This window comes from Xyrauchen texanus, chromosome 19 (assembly GCF_025860055.1).
Source record: "Xyrauchen texanus isolate HMW12.3.18 chromosome 19, RBS_HiC_50CHRs, whole genome shotgun sequence".
Classification (NCBI taxonomy): domain Eukaryota; kingdom Metazoa; phylum Chordata; class Actinopteri; order Cypriniformes; family Catostomidae; genus Xyrauchen; species Xyrauchen texanus.
The window spans coordinates 29,728,339-29,753,693 of NC_068294.1; the positions used below are offsets into that span (position 1 = coordinate 29,728,339).

The 25,355-nt window shown below is 37.8% G+C and overlaps 1 protein-coding gene across 1 annotated transcript in view; it reads right to left on the reverse strand.

Annotated features, from left to right (window-relative positions):
• LOC127659897 (teneurin-2-like) overlaps nt 1-25,355 on the reverse strand; it is a 333,843-nt gene that overhangs the window by 7,393 nt on the left and 301,095 nt on the right. The window contains exons 13-26 of the mRNA XM_052149875.1: nt 24,848-25,033; nt 21,919-21,942; nt 15,478-15,624; nt 14,358-14,568; nt 13,947-14,066; nt 12,152-12,413; nt 10,884-11,151; nt 8,481-8,624; nt 7,324-7,573; nt 7,023-7,043; nt 6,637-6,866; nt 4,640-4,794; nt 3,134-4,023; nt 1,760-1,935 (exon numbers count right to left, since the gene is read on the reverse strand). Coding sequence (XP_052005835.1) covers nt 1,760-1,935; nt 3,134-4,023; nt 4,640-4,794; nt 6,637-6,866; nt 7,023-7,043; nt 7,324-7,573; nt 8,481-8,624; nt 10,884-11,151; nt 12,152-12,413; nt 13,947-14,066; nt 14,358-14,568; nt 15,478-15,624; nt 21,919-21,942; nt 24,848-25,033 — 3,084 coding nt within the window. The remainder of the gene's footprint in view (nt 1-1,759; nt 1,936-3,133; nt 4,024-4,639; nt 4,795-6,636; nt 6,867-7,022; nt 7,044-7,323; nt 7,574-8,480; nt 8,625-10,883; nt 11,152-12,151; nt 12,414-13,946; nt 14,067-14,357; nt 14,569-15,477; nt 15,625-21,918; nt 21,943-24,847; nt 25,034-25,355) is intronic.

Sequence of the window (25,355 nt, forward strand, 5' to 3'; positions counted from 1 at the left end):
TCATGCTGTAAAAAGTACAGCTCAGGTACAAGATCTGAGGGGAAACTCAGACTGGACTGAATCCTCTGTTCTTCATTCAAAATGTTGCCTCCACTTCGTTATGTTTGGTTCTGCCAATGGAAGGCAGCACAAGCATTTACTCTCTCTCTCTCTCTCTCTCTCTCTCTCTCTCTCTCTCTCTCTCTCTCTCTGTTATTCCTTCTTAACAGGTGAAATAAGCTTTGGGACAGTGGGGTTTGTGAAAGATTGCAGATGGAATACAGTGAATATTTAGTTGTGATAAGGTAATGAATTTCTGTTCAATCATATGTATCATAGAAAAACACAAATAGAATTCTAAGCATGGGGGGGGTTCGAGACAAAGATTTGCTTACAGTCCCACAATGGCATTCAGGGTGTCTGTATGTTGATATTTTTTTGCATCTTACTGAGCAAGCACTGATATGTGTGTATATATAATTACAGTATGTGCAGCTCTGGAAAGATTAAGATACCAGGGCAAAATCATCAGTTTCTCTGGATTTAGGTATGATTTCAGTAAAATTCGAAATATATATATATATTTTTTGTATTCTATAAAGTACTGACAACATTTCTTCCAAATTCCCCCTCCAAAAATATTGTCATTTGGAGGATTTATTTGCAGAAAATGACAACTAGTCAAAATAACAAAAAGATGCAGTGTTTTCAGATCATCACTGATCCTCCACCTAATGGTTAGAGACCTGGAGAAGCCTTCAAGCCACGGTGTCTTGCACCCATATTTCACAGTGGGCTGGAATCAAGGCAGATTCATCTTTGTAAAGGCCACATGACTCAAGCCACATACAAGGTTATCCTGAAAGAAAACTTGTTTCCTTCTGTTCTGACAATGTTCCCCAATTCCGAGGATTGTATTTTCAAGCAGGACAATGCTCCATGCCACACAGCCAGATCAATCAAGTTGTGGACGGAGGACCACTGGACCAATACCCTGTCATGGCCAGCCCAATCTCTGGACCTGAACCCAATTGAAAACCTCTTGAATGTGATCAAGAGGAATATGGATGGCCACAAGCCACCAAACAAAGCCAAGTTGCTTGAATTTTTGTGCCAGGAGTGGCATAATGTCACCCAACAGCAATGTGAAAGACTGGTAGAATAATCAGGGTTATTCCACAAAATATTGATTTTTGAACTCTTCCTAAGCTAAAACATTAGTACTGAGTTGTTAAAAAATGTATATTAACTTGCTTTATTGCATTATTCGAAGTCTGAAAACACTGCATCGTTTTTGTTATTTTGACCAGTTGTCATTTTCTGCAAATAAATGCTTTAAAACAATATTTATATTTGAAATTTGGGAGACATTTTGTCAGTATATAATATAGTATAGTATAGTATAGTATAGTATAGTATAGTATAGTATAGTATAGTAATATAGTATACATTCAAGTAAAAATGTTAATGAGATATATAAAATTGTGTTTGTGCACTGATAATTCTCACTGCAACATGATTAATGGAACACAAATTAACAGATCTAAACCTCTAATTTGATTTGAAAAGTGGCATTCAAAGAGTGCTGATATTCTGTGTTTGTGGCATTTCAGACAGGCTGTCATTCTGCGGGTTGCTCAGCGACACGCAACACTTGATTCTGCTTCAGTTTCTTTTGGAACTATTTCCATAGGCCGAAAAGAAAACATACTAACCAACCAGCACAATAATGTCTGAAATGCAAAAGATTCAGTATTAACTTCTTGCTAAGCACACATACCTTGCACAACAGTATAGGAGGCTTCAACTGATGAAAGATTAGTGATGACAGTGACATCATCATCTCTGTTGGAGCTCTCAATGTCAATGTTGATGGATTTTTCAATCTCTCTATGTAGACTCGTAACCATCCCCGTGGGGTATGTCACATTGGTTAGCCTCCCTTCACTGTCATACCTGAAAATACAATAAACATTAGGAAAAGCCATTTGAAAAGCCATATTTGAAAGTAAAAGAATAAAGTGCAATCATAATTTGGTCTAAAAACATCTCAATGTTTTTAGACCAACTAGATGACACTTCTAATGTAATATTTTGGCTTCAACTTCTTACTACTAATCCAATCAATTTGATTTGTACAGCATCTTCCACAATACACATGATTTCAAAGCAGCTTTACAGAAAAGCATTCCTTAATGTCTTAAAGCCCCCTGTGAGCAAGCCAAAGGCAACTTTGGCGAGGTGTTAAAAACTCCATAAGATGATGAAGTGTTGATGAAATGTTTAGACAGTAAGGACAAAGAGTGCACTTATGATTTAATTAATGCTAATGTGAGGCATCAGTACCTGACAGAACAGGTTAAGATGTTGTTTACATGGTTTTCTTCATGTTTAATGTACATGTTCACAACAAAGCCTTGGAAAACAATGGTTAGAATCAGAAGATCTGGTGATGCCTCCTCTAGTAAATCATTCAATATATGATCAGTGTTAGCTCTCCTATTTCCTTCTCTCTTTCTCGGTCTCTGTCTCTCAGTCTAACATTACATTAGGGACCAGATCTGGAGCCTTTCAAAGATCTGTCACAGTCTAGTTGATGTATGTTCCAGTGCACTGAAATGTGGAGAATGTTGCATTCTCTGAAGTATGTTTGCTCAGTCCTGTTCTTGAAGATTTACTTTCCTGGAGAGAGTTCCAACTCTAAAAAAACACACCGAAAAAAGTTCACCATGATCTTCAGATTCCTGTGTGTCTTACAGCAGGGTTGGAACTGAACTCGGCAGGAAGTATTAAGATTTATGCTGCATTCCTTCAAACATTTTTGCTTAAAAGTTCATGTTTATCAATAACTGTGTACATCTCACTGGGTGCCACCTTGTTCATGTGATGCCATACACCTGCATCTCAGTAAAATCCAATCTTGAAGTTCTAAGTTGGACTTGAAAATAAAAATATTCAGAGTTGAAAGTACTTCATGTAACCCCGCAGGTGGAAATTGTGCAACATATATTCAGAATTCCCACACAATGCATTTCCATGATATTTCAATAAATCTTATATTTTTCAGACATTTTTTATTTTATTTGACTTCTTAACCTACTTTAAAATTCCCAGATAATTACAGGTGTGTCATGCACAACACACACATACTTACTCATAAAAGGTTGTCCAGCCTGTCTCATCAGCCTTGGTGGTCAATAAACCAGTATTGCCATTGTATCCCAACAGAAATATCTCCTGATTAAGAGCAGAGACAGAGCGCAGGTTCCCTGCGGGATCCAGTCCCAGCATCACCACCTGATTCTCAGGTTGCAGGATAAGCCTGAACAGCCCAGCTCCACCCTGCCCTGCTCCGTCCCTCTGCACTTTCACAGTGTTATTGCAGTAATCCACCACTGTGGCCAGCTCTCCATCAGGGCCGTAGCTGAAGTTGTAGAGGGGCAGGCCTGTCACTAAGCTGATGGTCTGAAGGTGGAGACCCTCCTCGTTAAACACATACAGTTCTTGCTCTTGAGGGGATGCAACCTCATACCGCCCTAGTGCCGAAGGTCCAGGCCGGTTAGTACGCACAGCGCGGATTCTAATGTTATTGAGATCTGCAATGTAGAGCGTGCCATCCGGTGATACAGCCAGAGACATGGGTGAGTTCAGGCTGGCGTCTGTAGCGTATTCGTCATCTCCTGCGAAGCAGTTACAGTTAACGTCGTTTTTGCAGTCGCACTCGGATGCAGCGCCAGCTAGCAGCGACATCTCGCCGTTAGTGCTGACAAGCCGCACGCGGTTGATCTTCTTCTCGTCTGTCTCGGCGATGTAGAGCACGCCCGTATGGGAGATGGCAATAGCTGTGGCACTCTCCAGGGCAGAGTGGATGGCCAGTTTGCTGAGGGAATAGTCGATGCCAGGCACCTGGCAGTGCATGGGCCGCCCGGCAATGATACTGACTTGGTGGTTTTCAGTGATGCGTAGGATAACATTGTTCTCTAGTACGTAAAGTGAGTTGTCCATGGGGTTTACTGCCAAGTCAGTGGGCCACTCCAACCGCACCTAGATATAAAAAATACAAAATAAAGCATATAGAAATTTGTTTTACATTCACCAGGCACTTAATTGTATACATCCTGAGTTTCTGATCAAGTTTTTGCAAGCAAGTTTTACATAATTAAAACTTGTATATCTACATTTTAAGCTCTGAGGATCTATTTTAAAGAGGATGTATGCTTAATCTCTGCTTACACTGACAGCATCTTGAAGAAACAAAGCAACACAGTTATTCATTTTCAATGAAAAAAAAAATCAACAAAAATAATAATCAACTACAAATTACTTCTTGTTAATCAGATTACTCATGGAAAAAGTAATCACATTAATAATTACTTTCTAAACAATTTTCTTTGTTTTTGTTCTTCTGCTTAACAAATTCAAAATGATGTCTATATATCTCCTCACTCCATTCATTGTCGTTGTCTCTTCAGTTGTCACAGAAACACAAACATATAATTACATAATTCCTGGCATAAATATAATTTTAGAATACCTCCTGTGATAGAATCGCTGTCAGAGTGAAAGGGGCTTCAAGTAGATTCTTTGCTCAAATTACCTATCCTACTTTATTTGCCTGGGAGCTATTTGTAATACGGGCCTAGACTGTTTGCTTGCTGACCTGACTGACATCCATGCTAGAGTCACAGCTCAGTGGGCGAACAGCAATGAGGTCATTAGCGCCCAGCAGAGTAGAGATGATACCGTTCTGATCCACCTTCCTAATCATAGTGGCATCCACAAAGTACATAAGCCCATTCTTATCTACAGCAATACCTGAAGAAGAGAAAAAAAGAGGAAGACAACTGGTTAAAAAGTCAGCCAGGAAGTTCAGGGGTGAGAATCTAAAATCCTTTGCCTGTCAGACATGTTTATTTTTGTCTTCAGCGGTTCAACCTCAAACAAAAGTTTTTAATGATCAGAACAAGTCCATCTTTGATCTGGCTTCAACAAAGTCTAGGTTTATCTTCAGACTCTACTCAATCTGTCTTTCTCTTTCTCCTCTCCTATATAACCTACCAAATAACACATGTCAATCAAGCATCGCACTTGCGTCAACCCATCAATTCCCCTTATCAGAGATAACAAGGCAGAAGCAGACAAGAATGTCTCGAAGTGTTGACAAGAAGGTGCTTGCTATTGAATGGACCTGTGTAGGTATATGATGCAGAGAGGGTTTGAACAAAAAGATAAGGAGACAAATAGCATGAGGGGAGAGTCTGAGTGCACTTGACTGAGTCTTTTCTCAGTGTAAAGTCATGTGGGAATCGGTAATGAGGCCTGTGTAGTCTGTCACCTCTCTACTCTCTCTCTCTCTCTCTCTCTCTCTCTCTCTCTCTCTTACTCCCTCTCTACAAGCACACATTCAACATACACAGAAAATGTGACAATGTGACATCTTTGACAGTTTGGTGTCAGATTGGGTATTTTTTCCTTAAACCAAACCTGGATTTCACTTTCAAAACCTGCTCTAATTTATGATTGTACCATTATCTTTTCTGTTCTTGATGCAATACGTTTATCATTTCATTGTTTATATTGTGCCTTAATTCTAGTTTGTACTGAATTTTGTGGAATTACCCATTACACCCCCATAATATTCATAATATTATTACACCCCATAATAAAATCTATAAATGTTTTTTATAATAGATTCTCTTCGCATTGCCATTAATCTACAAACTATTAAAATAAGCAATCCCATTAACAGTAATTACATTTTATGTGTAATGTAAGCAAGTAAAAGTATAAAGAGGAAAAAAAAAAGTTAAGATGTTGCTCTTTCATACAGCAACTCATGAGACTTTATGTTTTCAGTTCTCAGAGTTCTCAGTTATGATTCCTTGAGGTAACAACTCTCCTAAAGTTAGTTAAGAGAAATAAAAATAGACACAAATGAAACAATTATTAACATTCAGGAATATATAGATCTATGAAATTAATTTAAGCATTTAATGGAAGAATTTTAGGATAAATGTTTAGTTAATATTGAAATCTCTGACTTTTGATTGCAGACTTTGGTATCTTTGCAAATCTGAGCACATTATTGACATCACTTCTGAAATTCTAGTGGACAAATTTGAGATTACTAGGGTCTTTTCCCTGGAAGCAATATGAAATATTATTTGTAATTTGATCTACCTGAACACAAAAGCTGTATAATACAGATATATGCTCGCTCACAGATTTGAGCTGTGACATCTCAGAGTTAAAAGAGCTTGCATATTAAGTAACATTATCTTCGGTAGATAGACGGAGAGAGTGAATACCAAGAGACACCGATAGCTGAAACCAGAGACTCTTACTCCCAACAGCACATTTAAAAATTAATTAATAGCTTAAGGTTGAATGTTCTCTGTGATTGTGGAAGCAGCTGGAGGATATGGCTCTTTTTATCCATGTTAGGTGTCACTGCTACAAAGGAAATAGATGTAAAGAAAGCCCGAAGAGCTGTTTCCTCACCTCAGCCAGGCACATATGAGTGTGAGACATTATCATAACTTCAACTGACATGATGGTTATAACCAATGGAATAACAAACAGTAAAACTTTCAGACTAAAACCATCTGATTTTGCCTCTTTTTCTTTAGGTATTCTTCAATGTTGGTGTCTACTTACCTTTGGGGCTCATGAGGGTGGCTTCAATGGCTTTGCCCCCATCCCCGCATCTCTCATCGAAGGGCAGGCACTGTTCTCCCGTGCCCGCCACCACTTCAGCATTGTCTGCCAGCAGTCTTCCTCCAGTAAGCAAACGCACCTTGTAAATTCGCCGTGAATTTGTGTCAGAGATGAATAGAGCCCCAGAGACTGGGTCCACAGCCAAGAAGTACTTATGAGTCGGGTTGTTACTATGAAAAATTAGGTCATTGAGAAGTAAGTGCCACAATTATGCAATTAGTTATGATCTGTTATTTCAACAATTGAAGCCTTTTGCTCTATTATAATATTAAGTGGATAATTAGAGTAGAGTTAAAAGTGAGAAACAAATGGAGTTAAATGCTCACCTGTGTCGAAAATCCTTATTTCTGTAGGATAAGGAAGCAAAAATAATTACATCATTATGATGCAAATTATTTGCGAATTGAATTTTTGACATAAGACACATAGGGTGAATATAGGTAAAGTAGGACACCCCATACTAGTTGCTGATTTTTAGCCATGGGAGAATATATACTTAATGACATATGATTACGATGTGTCCCACTTTATGATTTGCTCTACTTTACATGTATTCACCACTATTGAACATTCTGTACATTTGATTTAAATCTAAAAATAAAGTCTCCTTTGCCCCTCTTGTAATACCTGAGTTCCAGTATCCGCGTGGTGTTGAGATTGGGATAAACTCTGCGTACGAAATTCAAATCTCCGACATAGAGGCTGCCATCAGTGCCTGCTGCCAGGGCTACAGGTGCCAACAGCTTATTTCCATCAGCCAGGCCATTACAGCTTGGGCACGAGATGCTGCGCCGTCGCCCATTACCCATAATGCTTGTGATGATGGGGGGCTGCTGGGACACAAACACGTTCTCACCGCTGCCCTTATGAAGGATGCCTGATGTCAGATGAAATAAAGAAACAATAACCATTTAAATGTAAAAAGAAATGGCATTTTCAAAAGGCAATTTTCAGTAAAAGCAGTTTACCCAGCCCATTTTTGAACATTTGCTTTTTGAAAGTAACAACTGCATTTTGGGAATATAATGTTAAGTTTTTGATCGAGGTAACATGTATCTTCTCTAAAGGCAGCCAAACTTCACATTACACCAGATGTCCTGTGTATCAGAGGATTATGGCCAACTCTTAACTTCCTTTCTCAGTCCCAACATACAAACATGATAAAGAGATATTCAAAAATCTCATTTTAATTTTCAAATCTAATAATCAAGTATACTTATTCAATAATGATATAATTACTCAACAATAACAAGTATAATTATTTCAAGTTAATATATTTATCATGTAAATACTAAAAGTAGCCATAAATAAGAGTGCTTACATGGGAACACTCTTGTAGCATTTTATTTTTCAAGTTTCACTGTTTAATCATACTCTAGCTTTATTGCAATATATTTTGTTATTTAATTTTTAGTGAATATTTTCCACACACTCTCTGACCCTTTGAATTAAACAGGCTGTTTTTGCTATGGCTCCTTATATATTTACCTACCATTAAGCTTTCTGAATGACACGTTTTTGCAACTAAGTTTTCTTAAATGTTGAAGATAGACTGGGGAGGGAGTTTGGCATTGTGTAAAGTAGAGTATGTCTACAGTACATAGTTCTTTAGAAATCTATTATTTCAAAAGAGCAACATAAAACCTGTTGTTCATGACATATCCACTTTAAGTCACTTTATTGTAGGAATTAAAAGGGGTTTTAACAAGAACTGTATCCTGACTGTCTAAAATGTTCAGTGTCGTTATGTTTTAATTGTATGCATAAGAACATAAAGCTCATACCACTGCGCAGGTTGAGTATATGGTGTTTGTCCAGAGACCAGCCGCCCAGATTGGAAGGTTCCAGCTCATAGCCCTGTAGCATAGCTGTCCTCTTCTCCCAAAGCACCAGACTAGGACATGATTCATATTCATATCCCACAGAGACTTGGGGACAAAAAGAGAAAGAAATTGAAAAAGAGAGAAAGAGATAGAGAGTACACAAAATGTATCAAAACAGCATTTAATTAACTACATGACAGGCCAATATTAGAGATGATTAATTTACATAAAATGAAGCAGATTGGTTGGGGAGTCTAGCTGGGAAATAGTGAGGCAGCATATAAATATTTATTTGAAAACCACAGGCCAAATTAAAAGCTGGCAAATTTAGGAAATAAAATAAAATACAAATTCAGCGCTTTGAGACACACATACTGTGTGGCAACAGTAGAAAAACTGATTACAACATTTCTCTTTTCAGCTTTGTGGACTAGTGGGCAGAAGTTTGATATATCAGGTTCTGGGCAAGCCTTCACAAATAACCACAGCTTGGGTGCTTCACACAACCACAAAACACCTTTGTAAAGTGTGAACATGATTTTTTCAGACACCCCTTGGCTGGACATGACTTGAGTTTTCAATTTTCAAACAGTTCTGTGAGATCAGTTCTGCTGCCACAGGGTCATCGCAAGATTTATTGCCACAAAAACTCTCAAACCAACTCAAGAAAAGTGCCACTTAACTGTATCCATTACCATAAATACATAAATAGATATATCGATGAGGCAGTGAGTATACATGGCAGTTCATGTATGAGTTTATCCAGTATCTACAGTATGTAGATAGGGGTTCAAAGAGAGGGATTGTATGTACAATGATTTGAATAAAAAAGAGAGAGTTAAAGCACTGGAAAGTAGACAGGCTGAGAAAGAGTGAAAACAACAGAAAGGGTAGTATTCCTCACTAACACACATGCCACACTTGTGACAGATTGCTGTTCTCAGCATTTTCACCCTAACTACCTTCAGCAGGTAGGGTGAGGCTGAACGCTCCCTAATAGCAGAGTGGGTCCCTGGGAACTACGTTCACGCAGATGAACACTAATCCTCTCTGACGTGTTACCTCAGTAGAGCGCCATTATATGTGAGGACTTATTAGCTGTTTATAAAATAGTTACTGTCTTCAATGCTCTTTGGTCAATACAGTGTTCTATTAATAATAATGTAGCTTTTATTGAAAACATTTTGTAATGTCATTGTATTGCAGTAGTGATGGCAATATTTTCATTAGCATTTTATTATTTGACCAATGTAATGCCAATACATTGTTTACATTATGTAGTTTACATTTTTGTAGAACATTTTAAATTATGTAGTAAACTCTTATAAAGGCAATAAGGTACACAAGGTAACACACAATTGTGAACATAGTCACGACAGAAGGGATTGCAAGCACTCAGCTTCATGTTAAGGCCAAACAATTTCCTTAAGCCAAGACCATTTTCACAAAACAACTTTTACCTTATTGCTTAAGTATACTGCAATGGAATTCACAGTCATTAAAAGGTCTTAATAGGTCAGATTTTTTAGACTATAAATATCCACTTTCATTTTCACTTCCACATTCATGCTTCTTTTGTTTTTGCCGATCAGGGGCGTCGGACTGGGGGGGTAAAGGGTACCGAGTACCCAGGGCCCGAGGCAGGGGGGGGCCCCTTAGAAGTCAGTTTTCTATACATACATATTTGGTACGGGGGCCCAGCAAGATGGTTTGTACCCAGGGCCCAAAATTTGGTGCTACGCCCCTGTTGCCGATTCACATGATTTGTGCATATTGCCACATGCTGGACAGGGAGGAGAATTTATAGTAAGAAAAAAGACTTAAATATTGATCTGTTTCTCACCCACACCTATCATATCACTTCTGAAGACATTGATTTAAACACTAGTGTCGTGTGGATAACTTTTATGCTGTCTTTATATTCTTTTTGGACCTTAAAATTTCTGGCCACCATTCACTTGCATTATATGGACCTACAGAGCTATTAAGAGATATTCTTCTAAAAATCTTTGTTTATGTTCAGCAGAAGAATAAAATTCATACACATCTGGGTGAGTAAATGATGAGAATTTTAATTTTTGGGTGAACTATCCCTTTAACGAGCATCAGATATCCTCAAATGGTTTTTGCACTTTTTGCCACTTATTTTGCATAGGGATAGAAGAGAGAGGATGGAAAATGTGTAAAAGTGGTAGACAAGGCAAAGGGATTAGGAAAAGAGACAAGCCGGACATAAACTTAACATCAAATCCATGAACACCATGGCTCTAGGCCATGGCTCTGATGAATTGGCCAATTTTTGCAAGAGAAAGAGGAGCATTGTGTTAAGTTATCTATGTATATTTGTTCTCTCTGTGCCCTTACCCACTGCATCAGATAGACCATAGACACGCTGGCTGTAAGCATCCGTCTTGTCCCAGATAAAGGTGTAGGCGAGGTTGGGTGAGGCATGGAACCACTTCTGGAAGAGGTGGCCTTCCACAGCGACCATTAGATAGACTTTGACCAAGTTAAGAGGCACCACAGCTTGGGTCATGGTGATTTTGAGCAATGAGCGGTAACCTGCTGTCCGTGAGCTCAGATGACAGAGCTTTAAATTTGTGCCTGGGATCTCAATCTGCTCATGAAGAACCTAGTGGACAGATGGAGGAATGACCTTCAAGTTTAAATACAACATTACACCCTGTTTGCAACACATTTTACTTCTGTAATGTGACATATTTCAGTGTGAAACAGGATATGCAACAAGAAATAATATAGGCAGGGACTTGATTTGTTCATTTGTAAATGATTGGATCATTAAAAGTGGCCATCTGATAAAAGAATGAAGCTGAATGCTTGTTTAATTCAAGAAATAACTGAAGACATAATGTTTCCCTTCATAAGCATTTGACCAGACCACAACCTTAAACGTTGTTTAATAAACTTGACTTTTTTTAATGATACATTTTCTTGTTATGCTCCTCATTTGTAAATTGCTTTAGATTAAAGCATCTGCTAAATGGCTAAATCTGAAGGTAATAGCTATTTAGCATTTGGTTAACATTATCCATGTCTGCGTAATTATTCATTTCAGAGGAAGTAATAAATGTATAATACATTATTTTTTATTTGGAATAACATGCACAGATGTTTTTTATTTCATGTTGACTTTAAAATACAAAAACAACTGTTTCTCTCAGGCCACAGGAGAATAAAATAATGGGAAATAGTTCTTTCAAACAAAAAAGAAAGTAATGAGGAAGATCATAGGGAAGAAGAAAGGCTCAAGGAAGCTAACAAGATGTCAGAAATAAAAATTATATAAAAATATGATACTGTAATTAGAGTGCAGATGGTTGATGAGGGTTGACCTGTGATTTCTGGCAGGTTAATAACATGTCAACTAATTTACTAAAGACATTAAAAATGAGAATGAGAAATGATCAAAATGTGGCGAGAGAACATGAAAAAAATAAAAAAAGCAAGCAAGATTTGGTAGATTAAAGTGTGCAGAGATGAGGAGTAAATGTAATGAATAACTGAATATGTAACAGAGTTCTAGTCAGAGAATCCCATCAGTGCGAAATGCATTAATGTGGTGATTACAGTAATGAAGGTCTAGGTGCTTAAGAACCAAGTAACCCTCTTACCTGGGTCTCTGGAATAATGGACCTTTCTCCTGGCCTGGAACTGAAGAAGGAGGAGAGGGGGGAGGCCACAACCAGGGGATCTGGCCTCACAAAGCCACTAAGATCACAGCTAGGGATTGTGTTCTCTTCTGTCTTCAGCATCAGAGTGTCCATGGCATAGAAAATGTTCCATGGAAGCCACACCGTGCGCTCTTGGCTCAGAAATGGAGCTCGCTCAAAGCGTAGCGTGAGGGAGGCTCCGCCATTGGCAATGAGGTCAAATCTAATGAAATGAAAGCAAGAGGGAGGGGGGAAAGGCAAACAGAGTATAAAAAACAAATATGTACTTGTGTTATTCTCAGTTATTGATAGCGCTATTACGTTCTGAATGCTTTTGCCATTAAAAATGCCATTTAGCTGGGAGGGTTGATACATTGTTTTGATAGATTGCAGTCATTGCAATGGAAAGACTGAGTTTACCCGGTTCTAAATGAAACTAATAAAGATTTGTTCAGTTAGTATTTAGCTCTCTAAATCAATAGAAGCTTATGTAAACAAGTATGTCACCAAATAAGGCTTGATGGAATAAAGAGCGAAATTGGTTTTTTTGTGCCTGGCTGATGTGGTTCAGTGATTCCCAAGCATGTGTACTAAGCAGATTTCATGGGTAAACGAAAAGATAGGATTTTGATATGTTGAACCTAACAAATTGTATGGCTTAAAATAAAATAGTAGGGATGGGTACAAATATAGATTTTCCAATTAATCACAATCTTCATTTGAACAATCCTGATATAAATAATCTTTACTCAATGCAAAGCTAGGCACAGCTATCTTTTCACTGTGTTTTGAAAGTAAAGGTTTGGTTTTACTCAGTGTGTCCAAAGATGAGATCCAGCCAATCCATTTATCACAAAATAATGATTGTTTTAATGATTGTACTTTAGTCATTTGTTGATTGAAAACAACAAAAAAGTAACATTTATTCTAATCACAAATAGCACAGAGTTCTAAAGAAACCATGCACATTATATCTTGTCGTCTCTGTGCTCACTGGATTAAATGTCAACAGTCTTAAAGAGACAGTACCGTTTTAGCTTTGGTTGTACATATCTACATAACTACTGATAAAATACAATTTGTAAAATTAATATTTCATAATATACCAAGTTTAAAGATCCCTATATAATTAACAGCATTAGCTGAGAGATAATTTCTTACATATGTGAGCAAAATAGACTTTATAAATGCATCATACCCAAATGAATCAATTGGAAGCAAATGTGGAATTTTTTTTATCAATACCCAGCTCTAAAATGTATTTATAAATGGGTGTCAATAGGTCAAACCAATACTGATTAATAAATAATAATCAATATTAATGATAATGTTAAATTATATTTAGTCTTTGGTACACATCTTCATTTCTTTATCAATGTAGGGGCACTTGAGACTTACTGATGGTGCTGTGGGGGTACTTATGGAAAAAATGGCTGGAAACACTGGTTTAGATGTTAACTGTAATATTGCCAAATAAGACAATTTTGCCATTTTTGTTGGTCTTGAAACAACATTCTTATCAACCAATTGGATTTCAGGGAAAGGAGAATGTTTAAGGTTTGGCTTAGGTCTACAGTTAATGAGATTGTAAAACATTAGTTTTATCCCTCCGATTTTTGGTGTAGTTCAATGTTAGGATAAGGAAATAGGGTTAGGGATAGGGTTATTACAAGAATAGTGTTCCATCAAAATATTTTGATCCAGGGAACACGTTAGGGGTTTGACGTTTATGTAAGAGGAATATGGAGACACTTACGTTCCATCTTGGCGTGTCAGGGTGTAGCCATACTGGGGGTACTTGACAAATGACACGTTAACTCCCACAAGTGGGGTACCATCTGTAGTCACCACCTGACCTCTGATCAGAGATGCCAGACTGGTGAAGATATAAGATAGAACAGGACATCAACTGTTTGATAATACATACATTCAAAGTGATCCCAGCAAATCAATAACTGCTGTCAAAAAATCCCATAAACTTCTCATTAGCGACTCATCAGCATGTTTTTGACTAAAAGATTTGTAGTAAATTGTCTGTGCTTGAGTTGATATTTAACATTTAAATTCTTCTACTACGAAGGAAATAAATCTAAATAAACCAACTTTGCTTGGAGTGTACAACCAGCCGAGAAGCTTGTGAGCTGTTTGGTGCAGTGAAGAAAGTTACCTTGCGTTAAAGGGGTTGTCAGCAGGGATTATGTGTGTGCTGTCCCGGCCCACTAGCATCTTGACACGGTCATAGAAGGAACGTACTTTCTGCTCGGGGAGCTGGCCCTGCTGGATGACCTGTAAGGGGTCCCTGGACCCTCTACAAAGCGGACTGTTCTGGCAGGGACTTTGGATACAGCAGTCTGGATCCATACAGTCTGTCAGACCATCTAGAAGAAAAGAAACATCAATGTGATGTGATGATGCCATATTGCAATTGTACACATTCAATCAAAGCTGCCTAAAGCATCAAAAGATTCCTTTCTTCATCACTTCTGTTTGAAAAGAAACATTCTTCATTTGTTGAACAAGAGGTCATTTCATCAAAGTGTCTCATATGTTTTGAACACCAAGATGTTGAATCTAAAGTTTGTCTCTCTTCTGCTATTCATTTACCACATGGTGTGATCTGCTGTCTTCGTTTTGTCACTTTTGGGCTTTGAATAAAGCCTGAATGCCTGCACGTGACACCTGACATTCTTCCTTTTTATTCATCATTTCAGATGAAAGTCAATATCCCAGCTCTAGATTTGTTCTGAGAATAGCTATAATGGTCAATTGGAAAGGTTAGTTTATTTCTATGAAATATGGTTTCAAAGAATTGTAGACCGAGGTATACATTAAGACACTTCTAGCTAGAATGGAGCATTTATCTTCAAGACCTCAAACAACTGTTGGGTACTAATATAAATGGACACTCTGACCCCATCAGAGAATGAAATGCGAAAACACACTTTATCCCAGCTTAATGTGCAGATACATCTATAAAAAAGACATTAGGTCAATGAAACACTGTGGCTCTGTTTGTTTTAACTGTCTGACCAATGGTGTGAGTTTGGGTCAGCACATCACCTATTTCACTAAACAATGGGAGGGTTCAGTCATTATTTTTGCAATACCATTTGGTGGCACTAATGGCACAGACATACTTCAGCTTCAAGTCATGCAGAGCATTTCTATCTTAACCCTCTGATGAATTTCATGCTGTGGCATGTGAATGTTCTTCAGTGATGCATATCATTTTGCCATGGGGCTGTTCCATGTAAAGCAAAGTCGTACAGAGGAAACAGGTGTCTCACCCCCTTCATTGTCTTTGTTGTCCGCGCATGAAGTTTCCATGGCAACATTGCAGCCGGTGCCCCTCCATCCAGTTTTGCACTCACAGTGCCAGCTGTTTTGACCCAGCAAACACTGCCCATTTCCATTACATCTGTTTGGACAGCCATCTGCAGAAGGGGCGAGCAAAAGAGAAGAGAGAAGCACAAAGGATTGAGAAAGACAGGAATCCATCAAGACATTAGTTTAGTGACCAAAAGTTTGAAAACAGCTGGAAGTATTTATTTATTAAGAATTTTCAGGTTTGCTGCAACAATTGCACTATTAGGAGCTAGAAAGGAATTGGAGTTGCACTGATTTTAATCTAACTGAAATTAACTGAACTTCATATTTATGTGTTGCATTTGAGTTCATTTTCTTTCCTATTTTCTAATTTTAATTCACATTAAAATGTAGCTATATTTTCTAACTTTTGGCCATGACTGTATAAGGCATGCATCAATGCATGCACACACAACTGCCTCTCAATGTGCTCAATGCTTATCTGATGATGTATACTCTTATTGGATAAAAAAACATAACCAAAAGCATTACTTTTCGCACCGCAAATCAGTAAAGTCTGATAACAATTAAATTACTTTTTGTTATTTTCCACTGATGGCTCCTGTTGGTTGTAAAAGATTTTATCAGAACTACAGGGATATTTTTTTAGGAGCAGATATACTCTCAGACTGTTCATTTACAGAAGATGATTTGATTTGGCTGGTCAGAGAGCACTGCTCTTTCATGTAAGAATGTAGTTAGGAGAGACTAGACTCTACAGATCAAATTAGGATGCCTCCACAGGCCTAGGTGTGCATGAGTGTGTGTATGCGTGAGAGAGAGAGTGAGAAAAAGAACATGATACCTTGGAGTAAGTACATTGTGTGGGAGAGAAATGTGTGTGAGACAAAGGTTTTGAGGTATACTTATTTGAAAGACATTTTTGAGAGAAAGAGTGAAGTGCTTTGACAAATGGATCACATGTTTTTGGAGTGGAGCATGGAGTGTGTGTGTGGGTGTTTAATATATGCTGTGGGGGGGTAAACAGTCTTCCTAAAAGACAAAAGCAGAAACAGACCTTATCAAAACAGTTTTGAGAAAGATTGTTTGAAGAATATTGTGCATTGAAGTGCATGTTTAAAGAAAGAGAGGCAGACACAGAGACTAACGAACAAACGCAAAGACACATGAAAAGGCTAAGCGCTATACTCCTTACGCTTCGGTCCATAATTAAGCACCCTGGAGATGTGACCTGACATTTCTGAGTTATCAGCAGTTTTGTGTAAATAAAACATGTGGTCTAAAAATCTCAGCTCTGCCAGGAGCCTCGTCCCTTACTGTCTTTCTGCGGTAAAACGAAACCACGCAGTGACATCACATTGTGTCACCAGTAACCATCGCTGGTGGCTCAGAGTTCAATCTCCAACAGATAACACATTTGTTTTTGTGTCCAGATACATTATAAAGGGAGGTGATGGACCACTCTTACATATATGAATTGGATAAACTGTAACACTTTTAAGTATGGCAACTGTTGTTTTGACTTAATGTTATAAGAGCCAATCTGCTTATTGATAGAAGCATCACAGCGGTTGTAGGAATGGAAATCCCCACTTATAGTTAAAAGAGCCAATTGGCTGATTGTTTAATAGCTATACAAAAATACCTTTTTTTGTGCGATTTGAGCTAAAGAAAGACCATTTTTGATACCATTGTTGTCAGATTTTACTGATGTTTTGAATTAGTTTTTGGAGCACAATCATTACCAACAGTTTTGAAGATTTCTGCCTTTCTCTATTCAAGTTGATACAAGCTGTACTATCATGACTGGAAATAACTGGTAAGAGGCAATATGGGTAGACAATATGGACCACTATAGTCACTGAGCAAACTGATTTGCCTACAAGGTAACCTTATTTTGTCAGAGCCTCTGCTTCTTGTTACCATGGAAAAGCAGACTTTTGGAAAAAGCTGGTGGTTATTATATTTTTGGCTGCTAACCCAGCACAGGTGACAATTTAGACAATTTGTGATGAGGTAAAATGAAATGGCCCCCATTCAGAGAGCGTGAAAACCTTGCACACACTGGGACACAGTGAGCCATTGTTACTCAAATCAAATGTTGCTTTAATTAATGTAATTTTCAATGTCTGGGGTCCTTGAGATGCCACATTAAAAGCCTGCTATGCATCGATTGTCAAGCAATATTGAGCTGAGAGAAAAGTCACTTAGCAATGATTGCCTTTTAAATAGAGCTGCCATTTTAAGCAGCCAAACACTTATAAAACACCAGGAGAGCAAAATCTATCATGACCATTGATCTTCTTCATTGGGCAGCACTGAGTGTGGCCCCTTTTTCATGCCAAAGGCCAGTCGATTCTCAGCACACTAACTGGAATAAAGTGGGATTTCACAAACTATTAAGCCATCTGGCTAAAGAAATGTGGGTTGACTCTATTGTAATCTACTTAAAAAGGAGCTTAGATTGCCTTGAGTTATGGGTCAGCACCCACGGGAACTAAGAGAAATGCAAAGGTGAGAATGAGAAAGAAGCATGTTCCATAGCAACAGTTACCTGCTGATGGATGGAGAGATAGATAGAAAGAGACAGCTGGATTGGTGAAAAAAAAAAATGGGAAAGAACAGCAGGCAAAAGAGATAGATAGAAAAAAGATAGATAGAAAGAAAGAAAGAAAGAAAGAAAGAAAGAAAGAATGAAAACCTAGGATGAAATGTTAAGAGAGAGAATGTGGAACAGACAGCCTGTCCTCCACCTATCTCTGCCTTCTACTGGCCTGCAGCCCTCTCTCCTTTAAAGGTCATAAAATAAAGGTTAGAATCATAAATCCTCCAAACTCGCTTTAGGAAGCGACAGATAAAATCCCAAAGGGAGTGAGCACCTATAAAACTCCCTCTGTCTGGGTGTTCCTCACCACTATTGTTCCATGTAATACTACAAAGTCAAATAACATCCTAAAACTTCAGCATAGCCATAGTGAGAGAGCAGAGAATTGTCACTTCAGTGGTCTCTGGACTTTAGCCGAGAGGGAACATTGCGCTGTATGCAGAACAGGAGGGAGTTATCTCAGAGACCTAAAGACATAACGATCTGAAGATTTGCAGATCCACTCCCATGCACAGCTACAAAGTTCAGGCCAATCAATATTTCTTCAAACCAGACATACAACACTGAATGCATTAGACGATACATTAAAGATGATATTTCATTCTAACCCAGCTTAATGTGCAGAGAAAACTATAATTATGCCATTCATAAATTGATTTGCCCAAAATGGGTAAGCACTTTGGATTTACAGCATTTGCTGGAGTAGCCTGGCATAGCAAAATTGGCTCAACCAATCACAGTTCAAACAAGGGCGGAGTGTTTGGGAAATTACAGTATTTGGGAGTACTATTTTTTTTTATACTGTTTGGTGTGGCAAATAGAGTAGAAATTAGACTCTGCAGCTTTAACAATTTTCATTCTATAAAAGAGCTGCAGTTAAAGCTGGGATGCATTTGTCTCAGATTCAGTGGAATTTATGCCTTCCAGCTGTGAAGATGCTCGCATTATCCAAGGACCTGAGAATTTGAAGTTAATAAGAGCCACACAGAAATCACATTAGCTAGGTTAGCTAAAATTAGTTCATATTAAAATGTTTTAAAATGAGTTAGCCTTAATGCTCAAAGAAATCCGTGGCCCTCATCATTTGACAGGAGCAGGAATAGCTGCCAATACTGACACGATTTGCACATCATTGCTGGTACGGCATAGAAATCCCCTGGATTGCATGGTTGCAAATGCGAACTGTACTATATTAGTCAGGACGTCCTGTATTGTTGTTCCATTCGATTTGAAGCTGAAAAAAAAAATGTATAACAAAAATACACCCCCAGATAAACGGTACTTAAATCGTTTTGAATACAACAATACAAAAATTAACTGAAACACCCCTGGAGAACCTGCAATGACTTTCTCTCCTTTTTCACCTCTCATGATTTTGCATTTGCATTATTAACAAATCCAAATTGTAAACATAAATACCAAATTAATTAGAAATGTTAATTAAAAAGTTCTTAGGAAAGAAAGTTCAATGAAGAATTTATTTGATTTTGATAAATTATTGTAGAGAACAGTTCAAATGTCTGGGTGAGGGAAACATTCTGGCAAATGTTCAAAACTTATAGTAATTAGGAATAAGTAATTGAAAAGACACTAAAAGTTTAAATCTGTTTTGATCTATTCTTTAAAACTAGATTTTGTTTTCATTTTGGAATCAAAACTTTTTTCCCCTTTAAAATGCTCCTAAAACAGAAACAGAAACATAGAAATGTCATAAACTGTTAGCAGATGATGTTTTACTTTGGATAATGAGCAAGCAGAGGAAAGACTCTCTAGCATTTCATTATGATAATAATAATGATGATGATAATAACGTGTGATCTACCTATTGAATACAGTCTGAAGTAAATGAATAGTGCAAATTACAATTACCTGTACACACTAACTGCAATACAGTACTTTGTAGTGTCTTTGAATCTGTCGGATTTAGTTTAATGTTAACCAAGGCAAAATTCAGTACATCTGCTCTGATTATATTTGCTTTATGAGAAATGTTATTTTTCTGTAGCAGACCCTTACCAGGTTTCTTTAAAAATTGTTGTTCTAAAATTGTTGTTAAAAAAGTTTGTTGTTGTTCTGTTTTCTTGAAAGTGCACATGTTTCTTTTCCTAAGATAGAAAACTCAAAAATGTTCTGTTTGCATTCAACACATCATTTAAAGTTTTAGAGACCATATGAATTTTATCTTGACTTTATTTAAATATGTGCCCTTAAGTAATGAAAAGTTATTTGATTACTTTCATTTTGCTGTAAATGTATTACATTACTGATTACATTTATTGTTACGTAATCAGTAATCTGTAATAGATTGCATTAAAATGTAACCCTCCCAACCCTGAACTTTTGTTAGTGACAATCAGAATGCAATGGTGGTAAGCTGTTCTGCCAGACTCGCTCCAGTCCACTGATCCATGAGTATTCAGGTTATCACTGCGGGCCCTGCAGTTAAACTCCCCATTATCCTGTTCTCCCTGCAAACACACTGTTCTACCCTCTTAGGAAAGCACACACTCCTGACCCTCCATTAGTATTCATCTTATGAATTGCAACAAAGTCATTACCATGCCTCCTGTTGTCCTGCACCCTGTGTGCCAAAATATGCTCTGTAAAAAAGCAGCTTGCTGCTCCTGAATGCTGTGCTTTGCACCAACATTGTTGAATTTTCACATTTATGTCAGGATCCACTGCTACACTTCGCTTTGCTCACGGTAATGATAGAGGAAAATCAACACAATCTTTGCCTCACCTCTGCATTGTCCTCTGTAAATGAGCTTTTTTGTCCGAGGCAGACTCAAAGTAAGCAATGTGTAGTATGACTTGTCTTCTGTGGCCCTGTTCAGTGCAAACTCAGAAACACGTTGTGCCCTAGTGAGACTGTGGGTCTTCAAGCTCTACTCTGTCTCAAGTTGAACTACTCTCCTCTCCTTGAACAACTGGAGGGGAATCGGGGGGTGTGCTGTAGTGAAGTTTGCTGGTTCGGATCCCCGCAACGAGCAAGTCATAAATCATCATCATTGTGCCTTTAAGCAAGGCACTTAATCCCATGTTGCTACAGGAGGACTGTCCCTGCTATAACTTTATGGCAGCATTCTCTGGTGTCATTGCATTAAAGTTCTATTTATACAGAAAGTCTCTGCATGCTTTCATACAGAAACTGACATCATCAGAGGTAAATGGATGATGCAGACTAAATATAATTGTAATTCTATTTATCTTAAATGAACATTGTTGTTATTACTATTGTGATTCAGAATATTAAAATGGTGGTATGGCCTAATTGTTAAAGGTCTAGGCTGGCAACCAGAATGTTATAGGTTCAAATCCCAGGGTGCTTCGTTAACTATTACCATTGTGGCCTTCAGCAAGGCACTTGAACATGTTACTTCAGAGGGGCTGTCTTTGTAGTAAGAGCACTGATGCAAAGTTGTATTGAAAAAAATGTAAACTAAATGAATGCTTACCTAGTAACATATGTGAAATGTGTGACTCCAAGTTCTAAAGTATTGAAAAGTCACTTTTGTAGCTCAGTTATGTAGTACTACTTAGAGAGGAATATTTGAAATGCAACAATGCAAAAAGATGAACTATTATCATCTGACAACAAGAATAGAAACGCACAAGCTTTAGAACACAGATTTGAACTATGAACCAACTCAACATGACATTCTACTTCACCACGGCTACTCTACAAACAGAAGCACACATTCTCTATGCAGCCAAGCTATCAGACGTGGGGGAATTGCTCACACCCAGACTAAAGTGCAGCTAGCACTGGTCACAGTACGATGAGGTACAATACCTTCATTATTCGTATTCCAAAAGTCTGCATCAGAGAGGACATGCAGAGGGAACAAAACAAAAGAGGGTGTCAAAACAACAAGACATATGCACATATCTTAGCAGTTTTTGCTCCACTTGAATCAGTTAAATAAAAACAAAATAAATCTGAGAAATAAAAATGGAAACTAAAGATGACGGAAGCCATTTAAAAGGTTTTTTTTTGTCTGCAGAAAGACTTGGATGACAATAACCAGACAGACATCCTGTCTTTGCGTACAATGGGGAAAAGGATTAAAGGCAGAGCGCTTTGAGACTTGCTAAGTCTTTGACGCTTGTGTCATCTTTGGAGTGACAGATAGAGAAACATGCACAAACAGACATAGATGATGAAAGAACAGAAAATTCTGGCTTTTGAGTCTATTTTTGAAAGACATGTGTCAAGGCCAAAGAGAGGTGTGACTTATCAAGGTGAAGATGCCTCTTCCTTTCATCAATCCCTGCTTTTCCAAAAGAGCTGTTCATTACTCTGTAGCCCACACCTACAACCGCTGTCTGGGGCGTGATAAAACATGAATAAGTCTGCTCTCAGTCCAACACCACACAGAGGTACAGTCCAATTCTTCTGAATAACCCCTCACCACACAAACTCACACCTCTGCACATCCTGGGTTCATCTCTCCTACACCTCCTGACCATTAGCGCTGGAACAAGTTTTTAAATGGTAGGCTGCCAACTGGCTGGTTGTGACGAAATGGCCTAGCTCTTGAATATAAAAAGGTTGTGCTGACATTGATAGGTAAATTTACTGGACCTCTCATTTACTTAATCAAATAAATATTCATGAGCCAGGATTTGTAAATGTACGCTCTGTGCAGATACACTTGAGTTGAAGATCTTCAAGATGTATCACACCAGCTCGGCATTAAGATTCAATATCAGACCAACTTTACATGATATCTTAATGTTTTTATAAATATTAAGTGCACATTCATGCATACAATTATACCAATAACAACCAAAAATCAGTTTATTCAGAAAACCTGAAAATGCAAGAAAACCACAAGATTTGAAAGCATCAAATTATTCTCTGATTGTGACATCGCACGTGCAAGATGCATGTATACCCGCTTATGAATGTATAGATCTGGATATCAGGCATATGAAAAAACATGCTCATCTTCACAATGTCAGATTCCGATCAAATTAAATGTACAGATGACAATTAACATTGTCGATAGTGCATAGACATTCATAAAGTTCACAGTGATTTGTGTGACCAATCATTCTTTTTGCTTAATTCAGGAAGTAATTAGTATGTGACATATCCTGTTTTATTTGTGTACTTTACACCTGTCCTTACACCTGCCACAACATGCTAGCTCAAATGTAAAGTGCAATCAGACTTAGGTTGTTTTCACACCTAGTTTGTTTGAGCACTCCAAGCGCTCTCAGAGCGATATAACTTGTCTATGTGAACAACTCAAGTGATCTCAGAACCCACTAAAAGGAACCAAAAGTGAACCATTCAGTTAGTTTGTGGGTCCTTTTGTGGTTCGATTTATTGGTGCGACGTGAAAGCGAAGAGGTACCAGTCCGCTTTGCATTTTATGACATAAGTACCTTGTGGCTTGCCATACATAGCTACATTACATACTTCATATTCCAGTCACAATTTACTGTCCACATATGGGAATTTTAAGCAAACACAGATGTACCATAATTACCACGACATCTTTTTGTGTCTCATATTCTGTCCTTGTGGTATTATTTGAGCACCTAAAATGAACGCATTCAGAGCATTGCAGCACGTTAAGTTGAACCACTTTAAAGTGCTCTGATGGGTGTACCGTCTACGGAGGTTTGCGCCAAACTTTTTTATAGTTTCACTTTAATTTTATTGCTCAATGGCAAATGTTCTTGGCTCATACACACAATGTAAATAACACGCAAAGAGGAGATGCTTGCTTACTCCATAACTCTTGAAATGATAGATAAAGAAACATATTTTCAAATGCACAAAGAATTTCAAATGTTTTCCTTCATGCGAAATAAGGGCTTGAAGGTTTTATCAGAGAGCCTTACGTGAGAGAGAGTGAAGAATTTAGGACAGAAATTATTATTATTATTAGATATTATTATTGCATAATGTAATATAATTGGTGTTGTTGTCTGGGTTTCATAAATGCTATAACATATAAAATATTATTTTTATGAAATTATATACCTGTGCAAAATTCTTTATGAAAAATTCAATATTTTTTAAAGCCTTAAACGTAATCACATAGCCCCAATTACAATTGCTTATTGTAATAATCGCAATTATTTATGAAAAATTATTGTCAGCCAAATTTCATAATCATGACAGCCCTAGCTGTAATGCGGTCTGAATTCTTAAGGAGCTGAGGAGTAAACAACAAGTGGTCTTAGACCATGTGAAGAGGACCAAAAATGATGCTGGGCCCTTTTTTAAGTCCACTCATTGGGAACACCAAAAGCACTGAGGTCATTTGCGGCTGGTTCCCTTTCTGGTCCACTTTAACCGAACTGGGTTTGGTTCACTTAAAACGTACTAAATGTGAAACCACCCTTAAACCCACATGTTTTCTAATTTCTCAAATTATTTCAGGGTTCCTCTCAGGACAGGAAAGTTCTTATTCACTTGAATTATTTTCCCATTGTCAGTCTGGGATTTTGTAGGTCAGGGAAAGTTGGTTGGATCAGACATGTCTTTTTTCTTTCTTGCCTCAGGGCAAGTGTTTAAAATAATATTAGATGTTTGAAACTATAGCAAATTATTAGTCTAGACATGAAAGGTATTTTTAATACAAATGATTCTTTATAGTGTTCATGAGAGCAGATACAGTGTGTGCTGTGGCTATTGGTTGTAAAGATAGGTGTAGGGAGCAGATAAGGTTCAGTGTCTGGCTCAGTGGTGGGTGTTTGCCTACCCATGGTGCAATGTTCTCCATTCCAGCCCTGTTCGCAGTCACACTTGCCATCCTTACAGGTGCCGTGCTTCACGCAGAGTGGGTTACACACGCGTTGGTCACACTCCGCACCCGTCCAGCCCTCCTCACAGCGGCACAAACCGCCCATACACACGCCATGAGTACCGCAGTCAATTGAGCAAACCTCTGGGGAGAGAGACACAATTAAACAGATATACCACACATTTGAAACTTTAATGATCAAAGGAAAACTGCCATGTTTTTTGCAAACTCAACAACTGCTGTGTAATAGCAGCACAGTATGTATCTGCCTGCCACAGTAGGAGGAAAAGTGAGTGATCTTCCTTAAGTGTCTTTATCAATAAGCATGTTTATTATCACTATAACATTAAGTCTTATATGTATAGTTTTCTCATGCCAATTAAGAAATCTAAAATGGAAATTGATAGAGAGAGAGAGACAGTGAAGTATAACTCTGATTAGAATATCACAAATTAGTAAAAAGCAG